Genomic DNA, 12,395 nt, shown 5'->3' with positions numbered 1-12,395 from the left:
TATCAAGAATAACTGGCATGTAATACACAGGTTTTGTGGGTGTGTATTGTACTGCAGCAAAATCAAAATAGTATGCATTGACGCCTGCCTGGGGTATTAACCTGTTAACCAATTAACTGATTTGAAACCGTCAGAACCGTTAGTCTCATCCTGACATTTACTACTCGAATAGTGAGTATCATAGTCTGCCATCTTCCACCACTGGAAGGAGATTGGCCAGTCTGCCTTTGGATTTGAGTCGTTTGCTGATGAGATTCTGCAGCCTTACTTTCCACTTCAGGCTCCGGAGGAAATTATGCTTTAGTGAGCGTAATCTCTTCTTTCCTGAGTCTTTTCTAGCAATACTGTCTCTTGTCCAGAGAAGGCTGTGTTTATCATCGTTTGATAGATTGGGTCATTCCTATATGTGAGGTGACAAGCACTTTGAGATGCTCTGATCTGTAAAATATATGACATGCAATATAAGATGATTTTCAGACTTCCAACTTTTTGAATAACTGATGATATGTGCTTCCACTTCTGTTTGCCATTAAGCAGTCAGCTTGCATGTCTGTGGCTGGCAGATGTACAAGGCGTAGCTGAACAGTTTGGTTACTGTGACTGGAGGTAGTGCAGAATGGCAAGAAATGAGATGGCTGAGGAAAAATAAGGAATCTTTGAAAGTTGCTTTCGTGTATGTTTCTGACCACAGTGAGCTGTTCCTTGTATGGTTAGAAGCAGAAAGGTCAACTCGTGATCTCTTAACAGAGGAGAATCTGTTTTCCTCAGAGGGTTGTTTGGCTGTTCCCATGACTGTAACTTGGAGAGTGCGTGCTGTTTGGAAAGATGTGGTCTCTATTGTCTGAGCAGCAGTCCTCTTGCATTGTGTTGTGGTTAGTCAGATATGTGCGCTCCCCAGCGCTCATCCTAGTTAGGACTTGAATAAGAGACTGTTCCAGAGAATCCGTGAACTCTTCCTAAACTCCAAGTTTGCATTAGTGCACGCTGAGGGGTTGCATTTCTTTTCTGTTTGAGGCAACACGATTTGTCTGTAGCAGCATGCTGAAACTCTGCTCAGATGCAGTCAGTAGAAACCTCAGGGACTTCTCTGTGCAAGTGGAGAGAGGGGTAATTCTGTTGCTGGACCTCAAGGCTGTGATTTCTCCCACGGTTTGGTAGGTACGACAGTTGTTGCTGGCTGCTTTGGTGGATCGTTGACTGTATTGCGGTGTTCTACCCCCAGGATGGTCATAGTTTGGTATAAAGTCAAGTGACCCCACTGTGTTGTTCTTCACCTATTTTTTATGATACATAAAATCTTTGGAAGCATATTAGAAATTTTTTCATGCAAAGTGCATTTACCTGAAAATCATGTTACATTGAACAAAAATCTCAGCTCAGTTCTTCTGCGTTGTTGGTGTTTCAGATTTATATCTAGCCCTTATAGCTATAGGGCTGATGACGTTCAAAGAAACATTTTTTTTTTGCCATCATAGAGCTGTAGCAAATCAGCCCTAACTGTACAAGTACAGCAGTTAGATTGGGTGGGGCTGGAGATAAAGAGATACAGTAATTTATGGACTCTCAGCAGTCCGCAGAATGGGTTTTAATTAAACCTGGCCCTCCCAAGGTAACCCAACTACAAAATGGGTTCTTGTACTTGAAACATGCTGTGTTCAAGCCTGAAATTCTTCCCTTAGTGTACTCTTTCTCTAATGTTTGATATATTCTGGGGTTGCAGAGAAATAAAAAACTGTGATGTGCCAGGTGTGCTCTCCAAAGAGCCTGACGTATAATTTTATTGTTAAGGAGGATTATATTCTTTCAGTTTGAGTAATGTTTATTGCCAGCTGCTGCTGGAGTTCTCAGAATGACTGGATTTGCTTATATGCTTCTGGGTTGGGGTTGTTGTCTACTCTTTTTTTTTTTTTTTTTGATTTATACAGATGTGAAAAAGTGCCCATCTAATTGTTACATGTGGCTGGACATAAAATACGGGCAAGCTTTTTTATTTGAAGATGAGCCTTGCACATTCTTGTTGCCCCCAAGTAGTTCCTTCTTTCCCTACTTCTGACTCTCTAGTGCTTGGATAAAAAGATGAGCTCTGAATGAACCCTGAAGGTCACTAGATTCAGGCTGTTTCATTCCAGCGCGGGAGTGAATTCCAAAGCTCTGGGGCCCTCGCAGCTAAATGCAAAGATGTTAGGGTTGGCGGAGACCTAACAAAAGATATTGTCCAGCCTCTGCATCCCACCAGGGGAAGGTGATAAGGATAAAAGTAAACGGACAAACAAAATTTGGCAAATAGTTCTCAAGATTTGTGCATGACACTAAATGGATTTTTTATCTTTACTTTTCTGTGTTTTCTTAATAGTAAAAACTATTGCTCTAAAAAATGGCCTATGAGCTGAATAGTTCTGATTTTCTAACTGAGTTGTGTTAAAAGTTCTTTCTGAGCAGAAGCAAGTTGTTTATCTTCAACCCACGGCAGTACAAGGGGGACAGAACCACCTAGCTAGCGGTTCCCCCAGAGCTGTTCTTGATTACGATTCTGTAGTTAATTTTCATGCAATGCCCTGAAGATAGCGTGAAGTATCACTAAGATGAAGTGAATCAACTTAAGCACTCCTCTCCTGCTTTTGTTTTAATTTTCTGTCAAGTCTGTATGTTGCGGAATTTTTACTCTTTCCTGACACTTAAATTTCACACACTTGATATACTAGGCTATTATCTAATTACATTAAAACCTAAAATATTGTCTGTGTTAGAAGTGATGTTATGAATACATTGGCATCAGTGAACCAGTTATGCTGCCATTTGATTTAGCTCTAAGTTAGCCCTAACTGAATTAAATTGAATGAGAATTTCCCTACCCACTAAATACAGCCAGGTTGTTTTCCGCTAGGGGACGTTGTTTGATATAGTGTTTAAAACAAAGGGACTTTAATTCATAATTTTCAGTATTTTATTTCCAAGCTGTGAATCCAACATATGATGATGTGACTTTGAACAAATGGGTTTACGTTTCTATGCCTCAGTTTGTATCCAGTGGCAAAATGATAATTTTTACCTCAGGGAATATGTGAGAAGCAAGACCATTTGCAAAGCACTTGGAGTCGCTTAGCAGGAATGTGCAATAAAGATTTGGGATTTTTTTGAAATCACCCCCAACCCCTTCCTTTCCCTCCCACTCCAATGCACGTAGAAAACTGTTGCTAGAGAGTGCTTGAAAAAACACCTCTTCTCCTCCTCCATTATGAGTAGAGGAACTTTTGTACACTTGCCAATCCAAAGATGTTATGTATGTCATTAAAAATTATACTGTCCACACTTCACTGAGGCCTTACTTGATTCCACCTACTGCATTATGGACAAAGAGCACTATACATTTATTTCTCTTTTATTATGGTAACCAAAGTGTACCCATACTTATCTTGACAGTATTTAACATTGCTTTCTTTGCTAATTATAGAATGCCTGACCCGGATTTCACCGTCAGAGATGTGAAGCTATTAGTGGGTAAGTTATTTTGAATGCACTGGATTAACTCTATACAGAACAGAATTGCTTTGAAATACTTGCCCAGTTGTGTTTGTAGACATTTGTGATAACTCTCAGAATCTGAGTGAAGGCACGGAGAAGCAATTTGTAAATTAAAAAGGCTGGGAGAACCCTAATTAGTAGTTGTGCTGACCAGACTGTGATCTCATGCTGGATAATTGGCCATTTGAAGTAGAGTGAATGCTTTTGCTCTTAACAGGTGTCCTACATACACTTTTGTGATCTTGGAAAGCGGCCGTTTTATTGATTGAGTTCCTACGGGTTTTATCTCTTGTAGAGCATCTGTTTGTAAAGGTATGATTGGAGCCATATCACCTTTTGCCTGTGCTCTCCTCGCAGTTTTTATCAGTGTCAGGCCAGGTCAGTGCTTTGAGGAAAGGTTGCCAAGAGAGACTGAACACAAAGCTTTGCAAACTGCCTTTAGTGCTTTGATAGGAGGCACTTTGTCCTGAGTCAGTGTTGAATGAGTGCCTTCTCCTTGTTTTTAGAGGTGCTATCTTTTTGATAAGACATGAAACAAATAAATGGTGTCTGTAATTATCAAATATTTCATAGCAATTTTTGTAAAAGAGAAGAATTTAACTCTATGAAATAGCTATGTTTTGCATACTGAATATTTCTCTGAAATCTTCTTTTACTTAAGATGGATGTGTTATTTGTCATTTGTCTGAAATTGTTACTGAATAAGTGCTAGCATACTTGGTTAAGTAGTAGCTGTGGAGCTAGTTTTGGTGGCTAGTTTTGTTAGCTGCAGTACTTCTCAGGTTTAGCTGCATTCTTGATATTTAGAATTTATTAGTATTATTTACTGGTAGAGTGGCAAGACGTAATCTTTTAAATTAGTCCAATTGCTGCGTTCTGAAAGAAGAATTTTTGCAAAATTATTCTTGACTTTAATAATCCATAGGAATATCAAGTCTGAAAAAGATCTGGTTAAGCAAAATGAGGGGGAGGAACTTGTGCCTCCGTTCTGTTCAGTCAGGGGTTATCTGTGAAGGAGGGGTTATCTCTGATAATCCCTCCTTTATAAACAAAGCTGGGCAATGTTGCTTAATTTGTGATTATTTATAAATTTGGAAAAAAACCTCTTTGGTAGAACACGTTAGAGAAGTGGTGTGGGAAGTGTTGTTTGGTAGCATTTTTGTTGGTCAATCTGTAGTTAAAATAGGAAATCATGCAAGGGTATTTGGAAGTCCTTCTAAATTTTATGGATTTCCTAAATACTTGCATGTGCATGTTTGTAAATACTGAATCCATCTTCTTTTGCTGTGGAGAAGCCTAATGCATATGCCTTTCAATTATCTGGACGCTGCTTGCAATTTTCTGTGAATTTGTTCCGTAGCTGATAAACTGCCATTTCTGTTTCTGCAACTGCTGAAGTTGAAGATCTGACTTTGAGATGTTTTGGAACAGTGTAGCGTTGCATAACAACATTGTTTTTCCTGTATAACAGTCAAAGTGTGGGAGTTGCGTTTCCTCAAGATTGATGTTCCTGGAAATATTAGGGGGTGGAGATTCTTATGTACATGGCCAGCAAAGCAGGAGGATATTTATAAATAAAATTAGATTTATAAAACAATGGAGTAGAAATAACAATCATAATTAACTTTGAGATTAACTTCAATGCAAAAAAGTGAGCAGTTTCTCACAGCTGGTTCAGCAATCCGTGTACATGCGCTAGGCCAGATACGGCACGTCTTACATTGTTCTTTTTATTGTGTTTGGCAATCTCCCTTTAGAATCATTGTACTGAACCTGTAATTTGGTTAGGAACGCTGTCAGCTGCTGTCTTTTTTTTAAATGCAATTGATGACTTCTGGCATCACAGGTGGAAAATTTGATTAAAAACAAATCTAAAATATTTGGGCAATTGCCGGTAAGTTACATCTGAAAATTCACCATTCTTATGGAATATAATCTATCACTGTGGAATTTGTGCCTTATGTAACAGTCACATTCAGACTTAAAGCATATGCGTGCAATTCCCATGTCTATGCCTAATTTCTAAATCATGTAGTCATGAGCTCAGGAAACATACTGGAAGCAAGTTTCATATTAGATATCAATGCTGATAATTTTTCCTAATCTTTGCTTAATATATGTATTCTCTTGCATTTTAATGTTCAAATAAAGCTGATGAAAACTCTGTTTTATTAATATCTCCTGTGATTGTGCCAGCATTTTTTTTGGCAGACTTCTCAGATCTCACATGAACCTACAGGTAACTACATTTCTGAAATGCAGTGTTTTCAAAACTTATTCGATGTGTTGTTGAAATTGGAAGGGGAAAGATGTTTTGCAAATGAGAAATGGAATGATCATAACTCTCTGCATTTGAATATGTGTGGGATTCAGTAGGCAGAGAATATGGTTTGAAAAATGTTGCGTTCTGTGTAAAGTTGTTGTTTTTTTAAGTGCCCATTATTATAGTGTGCAGGTTCTATTTAAACCTGTTATTTGTTCTCTTTTCTTCTTAGAATCAGGGAAAACACATTTGTTATCGAATGTTTTAAAGAGATAGTGCTGTTTTTTTCAAAGTATGTAAACTCCATACATTTTGGAGGAAGTTACTGAACCTTTGGTGTGAGATTATTCTGAAATCTTACCTTCTATTTATAACATAATCGTTAAATCATCTTCAGACTAGGGCAGCTATAAGTCACAAGGAAATAATGACATTTGGTTGCCTTTTTTTTTTTTTTTTTTAATTTCTCTTTGAAAATTCCAGCTTGTGGCAATAATAAGGGAGGGGAACAGTTTATTGATCACTGTTGGTGCTTACTTGGGCTTTGTTGATTATTTTTTTAAAGAACCAGTTTTTGACAATATTTTTCCAGCGTTCCAAAGAAACAATGCTATTGTTTACTGGATTTTTTGTTTTTCAGGAAATTCTTAAAAAAAAAAAAAAAAAAAAAAAGCAGATACCAGCTGTAATTTAGTCTGGTAATGTTTATGATTTATTTAGGATCGCACATTAACATGCATGAATGTTCATCTGTGTGTAATACATATGAATGAAACACTCTTCCAGTACAGTAGTTTTACTTTAATGAACAAACACTTTAAACTGCACAGTTGGAATAATGGTTATAACTAGACATTTGACTCCCACCTCCATAAGAAAGATATCCTGGATACTCTTTAAACCTGAAACAGTGGATTAATTTCAACAGTTGGAATTTGTCTGATCTCTGAAATGGCCACGAGCCAAGAATACAAATAGAGAAGCGGAGAGGAATTATTGGCCTACTTAGGAACTTGAGGCAACTCTTGAAAGAGGAAAAATTCTGTTGTAATCTAATAACTATTAGGCTTTATAATTTCATTCTCTAATGTGGATTTGAATATTGATTTTGAAAGACAGAATGTCATTGTCGTCTCATCATAAACTGATTTAAAATTTGGCAAAGAGAGTCATCGGCCCTCTTACATCTCCTTTAAACATTTGTACTAAAAGTTTAATGAGTGTTATTTCTGCAGCCTCCACATTCTTCACTCTTGGCATGCCATACTAGTACCTTGTTGGTTTTAGTATATGCGTAGTAGCTATTTAAAAAATAAGCGCACTGCAGTAGCGAGTAGGTATTGGGTCTTTTTTTTGTTCCAAAACTTCTTGTACATTTGCAATTGTTGCCTTAAGATCTGCATAGTATTTTGGTTTACTTGTCTTTGTACCTTTGAGGCTTTGTGCCTTTTTTTCCTAATATGTGTTCTCCTGCTCGCTTGTTTTAAAGGCCGTGGGCTCTGAGCTCATGAGGAGTGCAGAGAACTTATCCCCGTTGTCCATTTCTTCTTCTCTGTAACCATAATCAGTCTCAGCCAGTGAACAGACATTGTGTCTCAAGGGTGCTCCCAGCCAGCGTTACTGAGACACTCAGACTCTTTCCCTGGCTGCTAGTCATGTAAATGTACGTCACAAAGCTCTCTATTAATTCCCCACCAGTGTCTTTACAAAGAAGAAGTGCTCAGGTTAGCTGAAGAACTGATTATGGGGAGTATCAGGTATGTAAGGTGGCAAGTGTTGGGTAGCACAATAAGTATTACTAATTTTTCCTCAGAGCGTGTGATTCTGAATGACTTATTGCTCATGTAGTGCAAATGCCCAAAGAGGCAGCTATGCAGTATAACTGATGTTTTCTGGGCCTCTGTTGTGTCGGCTCTTCCACGCTGATGCTTTTGGGCTCACAGCATGGAGAGGAGTCACAGATGGACAGAAAAGGAAAAGCTTATGTTCCTGGGTGTGTGTGCTTGAATCTCCAAACACACCTGCTTGAATGCTTTATGCCAATTACACTAAAGAACAAAAGAAGTATACTTGCCAAGATTAACCTAAGATTGAGCAAGTGGTGAAAGGTAACTGCCTTGCTCAGCAAGCTGTTCGAAGCCAGGGCTTCTGGGGCAGCCACTGACCACCTCTAGCCTTTGCTGCTCCTGAATTCAAGAACTGAATGCAAGTCATGTGCTTTAGTCTTTGATGTGAGAAAACCAAAGCATTCTATTGTTTTGTTTTGATTGTTTTTTTTATATCATTCTTCGTGTACATCATATAATCTGAAAAATGGAGCACTGAGTAGCTTTGGAACCTATGAGCCAAGTAAAGGAGAAAAAAGAGGAAACATGCGTGAATGTATGCATCAGTACGAGCTCCCTTTCTCTTTCTTTGATGACTTCTTTTTAGTGGTTTCCATGGGTCAGCATTGATTGAGTTTAAAAGAGTTTCTGCTTTTCTCTGGCATCTGCAGCGTCTCACCCTTTGACTTGTAATTGATGTCTGCCCTGCCTTTATCTCCCTGGGTTGTCACAGTACGGTCAGGAAATCTCTGGATAGGTGTGGAGTCCCTGCACAAGTGTGGTGTTGTTTTCTAAGCAATAAAGGCTAGTCTGGATGGATGTATTTGCTTTAATTTTTTATTTTTTTAACTGACCCCTTTTCAGTGTGCATGCCACAGGCTTGCTGTTTATCACCGTTGGATCCCAGCTTTTACACTCATACGGTGCCTAAATAAACCTAAGTGCTCCTGCTGAGTTCTGCAACGTACATCAGCTCACCTCTCTACAGGCTGAGGAGGTCCAGGCTTAGATGCAGCTTTGTGTGCCATAGTGTGTATACCCCCGCAAAGTCAAGCTTGCAAAGACAGGCTAGTGGCGAAAGAAGTGATTTCAAAACATGTCGAGTATTTTAAGAAAGAAAAGAGACTTTCAGTTATTGTGATCCCTGTGCTGAAGAGGTTAAAGTTGTGACCACAGCGGTCACTTCTGTAGGAACAGCAGCATTGTTGTATAGAATTCACCATGCACAGCCGGGCATTGTATCAGTGGGAACAGTGCAAGTACAGGACTTATACTATTCATGGGGTGGTCTAACAACTGACATAAACTCACTGATTGATTTTGTTTCTTCTTTAACTCACTCGCTAAGGGTTTATTAACAAGATTAAAAATAAGTATAGAAACAGGGAAAAATGTATCATCAATGACATATTTTTCAATTAAAATCTAATGTTGTAGAACAGGCCTTAATCCTTAAGCAGGTTGAAAATGTTTGGTTCACTTCATTTAGTTGCTGTGTTCTTTTCACTAACTGTGCTGAAAGGCTCTGTTGCTTTTGACTTGAATAAAGATCTAAGTGAAGTTGAAAGCAACAAAGCTTTTAAATGTGATAAGATTTGTGCATTGAGATATGGCATTAAAAAGTAGACAGGACAAAGCTTTGAAAACTATTGCAAAGAACAGTCTTTTCCTGGCCCCAGGAGATGATGGACAAGATGGGACCTAATAGATCATTTCAATATTTGATTTCTGTGATTCTGTCAAGTCTTTAAAGACCTGGCTGCAGCCTTTGATCTCCAAGACAAAGGGTGAAAGCAAAACCAAACCTCTATGCATCTCTTTGCTTTCTTTGCTGGGAGCAGCTGAAGAGACACCTGATTATCGCTGTGTTTTGCCCTTCTCATTTGGCATCTGAAACACCAAAAAACCAGGAGCTGAGCCAAAAATTTCAGTTGCAAATTGAGTGTTTAAAGAAATATGTGTGAAGGTCTCTGCCTCAACAGTGAGTTTATAATCATGGTGTCAGTGGAGAAAGATAATAGAATGAATTACATCATTAAATCCCAAACATTTGCAACGGAAAAGCCCTTTAAATAGAGGGGTTTGGCCTTGCAAATTCGGGTCAGACTTCCCTTGTGCCTGCTGACAAGTATCTGTTCTGTGAGAGATGCTATGTTCTGTCATACATCTACGAATAAATCTTTCATTCACTAACTGGACAAGAAGTTAAGGACCTCGTCTTACTTTGTTGAAGTGAGTGAGGTTTTTTTGGCTGCAATGGAAGAAGAATTAGGCCTGCAGAGGAGTATTGCATTGGCCATTGATGTTTGTTCACAGGGAGAGGCCGAAGCGAGCTTTCTGCAGCGTGGTGTCGGAACAGTGTTGTGAGTGGTTTGTGCGAGTCCGTAGTGTAGTGGTGCACAGTAAACAGCACTGCCTCCTCTTCCTGGGTGGACACCGTGGGCCGGGGGATGTGAAATGACCTGCCCGGGTACAAATTCGCTGCAGCACTGAAAATAGGAGTTGGGAGTCTCTGCGGTCTTCCTGTAAACTATAAGTGATGTACTGAATGTTTGCTGCTAGATCTGAATGTGGCACACATGGGACAAGTTGTGGCCTCTTTGTGCAGAAGACTGAGATGGGATGGCATGTGTTCCACTGCTAGTTAATCTAAGTAGGCTGATTTAAATAATTTAAATTCTGTGTAGTTGGGACAGAAAGGATTACAGTCCCTCTGTATATGGTAAGTGTCGAGAATATGTAGCAGCCATAAGCTGTGGTAGGGTCTATATCTTTCATCTAGCCTTTTTTTTTTCTATTAAATATGTATGCTGCTGTAGTCCCCAGGAGCTCCAGCTAAGATGAGAACATATGGTTTCTTACACAAAGACTACAACTCACCTAATCCATACAGTCATACTGTTGGATATAGGTGATAATGAAAGGGGAATGAAGAGAGATGCAAAGAGTGTATGCACACATTTTAGGTAAATGATTCTTCTGGATTTATCAAATGTGTGAGGTTTATATATAAAAAGCTATATGTATATTTCATATATATAGTATATATATGTTTATACATACACACACACACTCGTAATATTCAGTGCTCAGTCAAGAGTCATAAGTAGTATCTCCACAGAAGGGAAACTTGTGGTGCTGACTGCAGGTCAGGTGGATCAAGGCAAGAGGAGAGAGCAGAGACAACGGTAAGAAAAAAGAATGTATCACAATTCTTTTTCATGCATTAGCACAATAGTTTCCAAGCTGGCTGTGCAAATGTGTTCAGCTTTTTGTTAGTAGCTAATCAAGAAAGCTGAAAGCAACCCAGATAGCTCTCTGTGTGTAACTGCTTCCTAATGATTTTTGGTTCATTCCTCCTGCGTGTTTGCTCCCCCTCTCCAGTTGATCTTGTCTGAAAATTGTATCATGGTTGAATTCACATCAAACTACAAAGCACGTTGAGAGGCTCGTAGTGTGGTCTGCAGGCAAGTAGGGGAAATTTTGTCTTCATCAATGTACAGTTCCCCATCCTCTGAGAGAAAATTAGCTGTGCAGATACAAAAGAGGGACAAAGCAACCACACACTGCCGTGCAGAATACTTTCCATCATTTCTGCTGAATAGGAACCTAGTGTTGCTTTTTCTATAGAGCAACGCTCCATTTGTTTCAAGGAAGTTGTGAAATTGGAGACCGAGAGAAGGAGTTAGGAGGGAGGCTCATTAGGGAAACTTTGTTGTAAGGAGTGGTTCCCAAAATTAAACAGACTGCTCAAAGGAAGTGCAAAAGTCTGCCCTCAGACATACATCTAAGTCTTGATTAAGATGTATGGTTCTCCCCCTGTGTGAGGATTTGCTCTGTGAATGGGAGTGCCACATTTGGAAGAACAGAAGACCTGAGTCAGGAGTCATTAGCTGCTGTGTCTGCAGGAGTCTTGTGTGGAGGGATAAGAAAGAAGCAGTGAGATCTTGCTCTATGCCTAGTGCCCAAATAATTTATTCTTCAAAACACAGTGGACCAGACCCTTCCATGGTAAAAGAGTCAGGACTGATCTTGTGGGATGTACTTGTGTGAAATATTCCGTTCGTTGTAAGATTTCTCCTCTCCTTGCTCATGTTAATGGTGGCCCGTGGTGTGAACTGCATTTGGCTTGCTCTCTGGCTTCTGCTTTTTTTCATTTTTATGTATTAGCACAGTTCTGCAGTGTCCAGTTTGCAAGCTCCGAGTGGGACTGTTAACAAAAATGGATTTAATGAAAACAGCTTCACTCTTCTCATGGTTTGAAAGCCAGCTCCTACGTAGTTTTATAAAAACCAAGTTGTCGACTTGTTCTTAAGCCTATGTGGATTCAGACTGAGGGTACCCCGATTTTCAGATCCTGCAAGTCATGCCCTAAACTGGTCAGGTGACTCCAATCCACGAGAGAGAGAGAGAACATCTCTCGGAAAGCCGTGAGGAGAAGGGATCCAGGAGAGGACAACAGCTCCGCTGCAGGGTGCAGCTGAGCTTGGATGCTCCTCGCAGGTGACTGTAAAGTAACCGCATGTCAGTGCTACTCCCATTGGTCTGGGAATCCCAAACCAGAACCTTTAAGGGGGCTGAGTTATATACCTGCCTCTATACCTTTTCGGGGGGAAACAGAAACTCAGGAAGTAGCGTAGGTCGAGGCCGGTGACTTGCCTCAGATGTTATAAGGCCATTTGCAGTATCACAGTAACATTTGTTTGAGATCCAGTCTTTATGAAAACAAACAGTTCCTCCAACATAGAGTTTCATGGATAAAGCTTGTATTAAATCTCCAACTA

At 39.6% G+C, this 12,395-nt stretch overlaps 1 protein-coding gene across 1 annotated transcript in view; it reads left to right on the top strand.

Moving 5' to 3' along the window:
• Positions 1-12,395, top strand: part of KDM2B (lysine demethylase 2B) — a 116,830-nt gene that overhangs the window by 4,653 nt on the left and 99,782 nt on the right. The window contains exon 2 of the mRNA XM_067306752.1: positions 3,452-3,498. Coding sequence (XP_067162853.1) covers positions 3,453-3,498 — 46 coding nt within the window. The 5' untranslated portion in view covers position 3,452. The remainder of the gene's footprint in view (positions 1-3,451; positions 3,499-12,395) is intronic.

Source organism: Apteryx mantelli, chromosome 17, assembly GCF_036417845.1.
Source record: "Apteryx mantelli isolate bAptMan1 chromosome 17, bAptMan1.hap1, whole genome shotgun sequence".
Lineage (NCBI taxonomy): Eukaryota > Metazoa > Chordata > Aves > Apterygiformes > Apterygidae > Apteryx > Apteryx mantelli.
The sequence above is the reverse complement of the archived record's forward strand: the minus strand, read 5'-3'. Positions and strand labels throughout refer to the sequence as shown.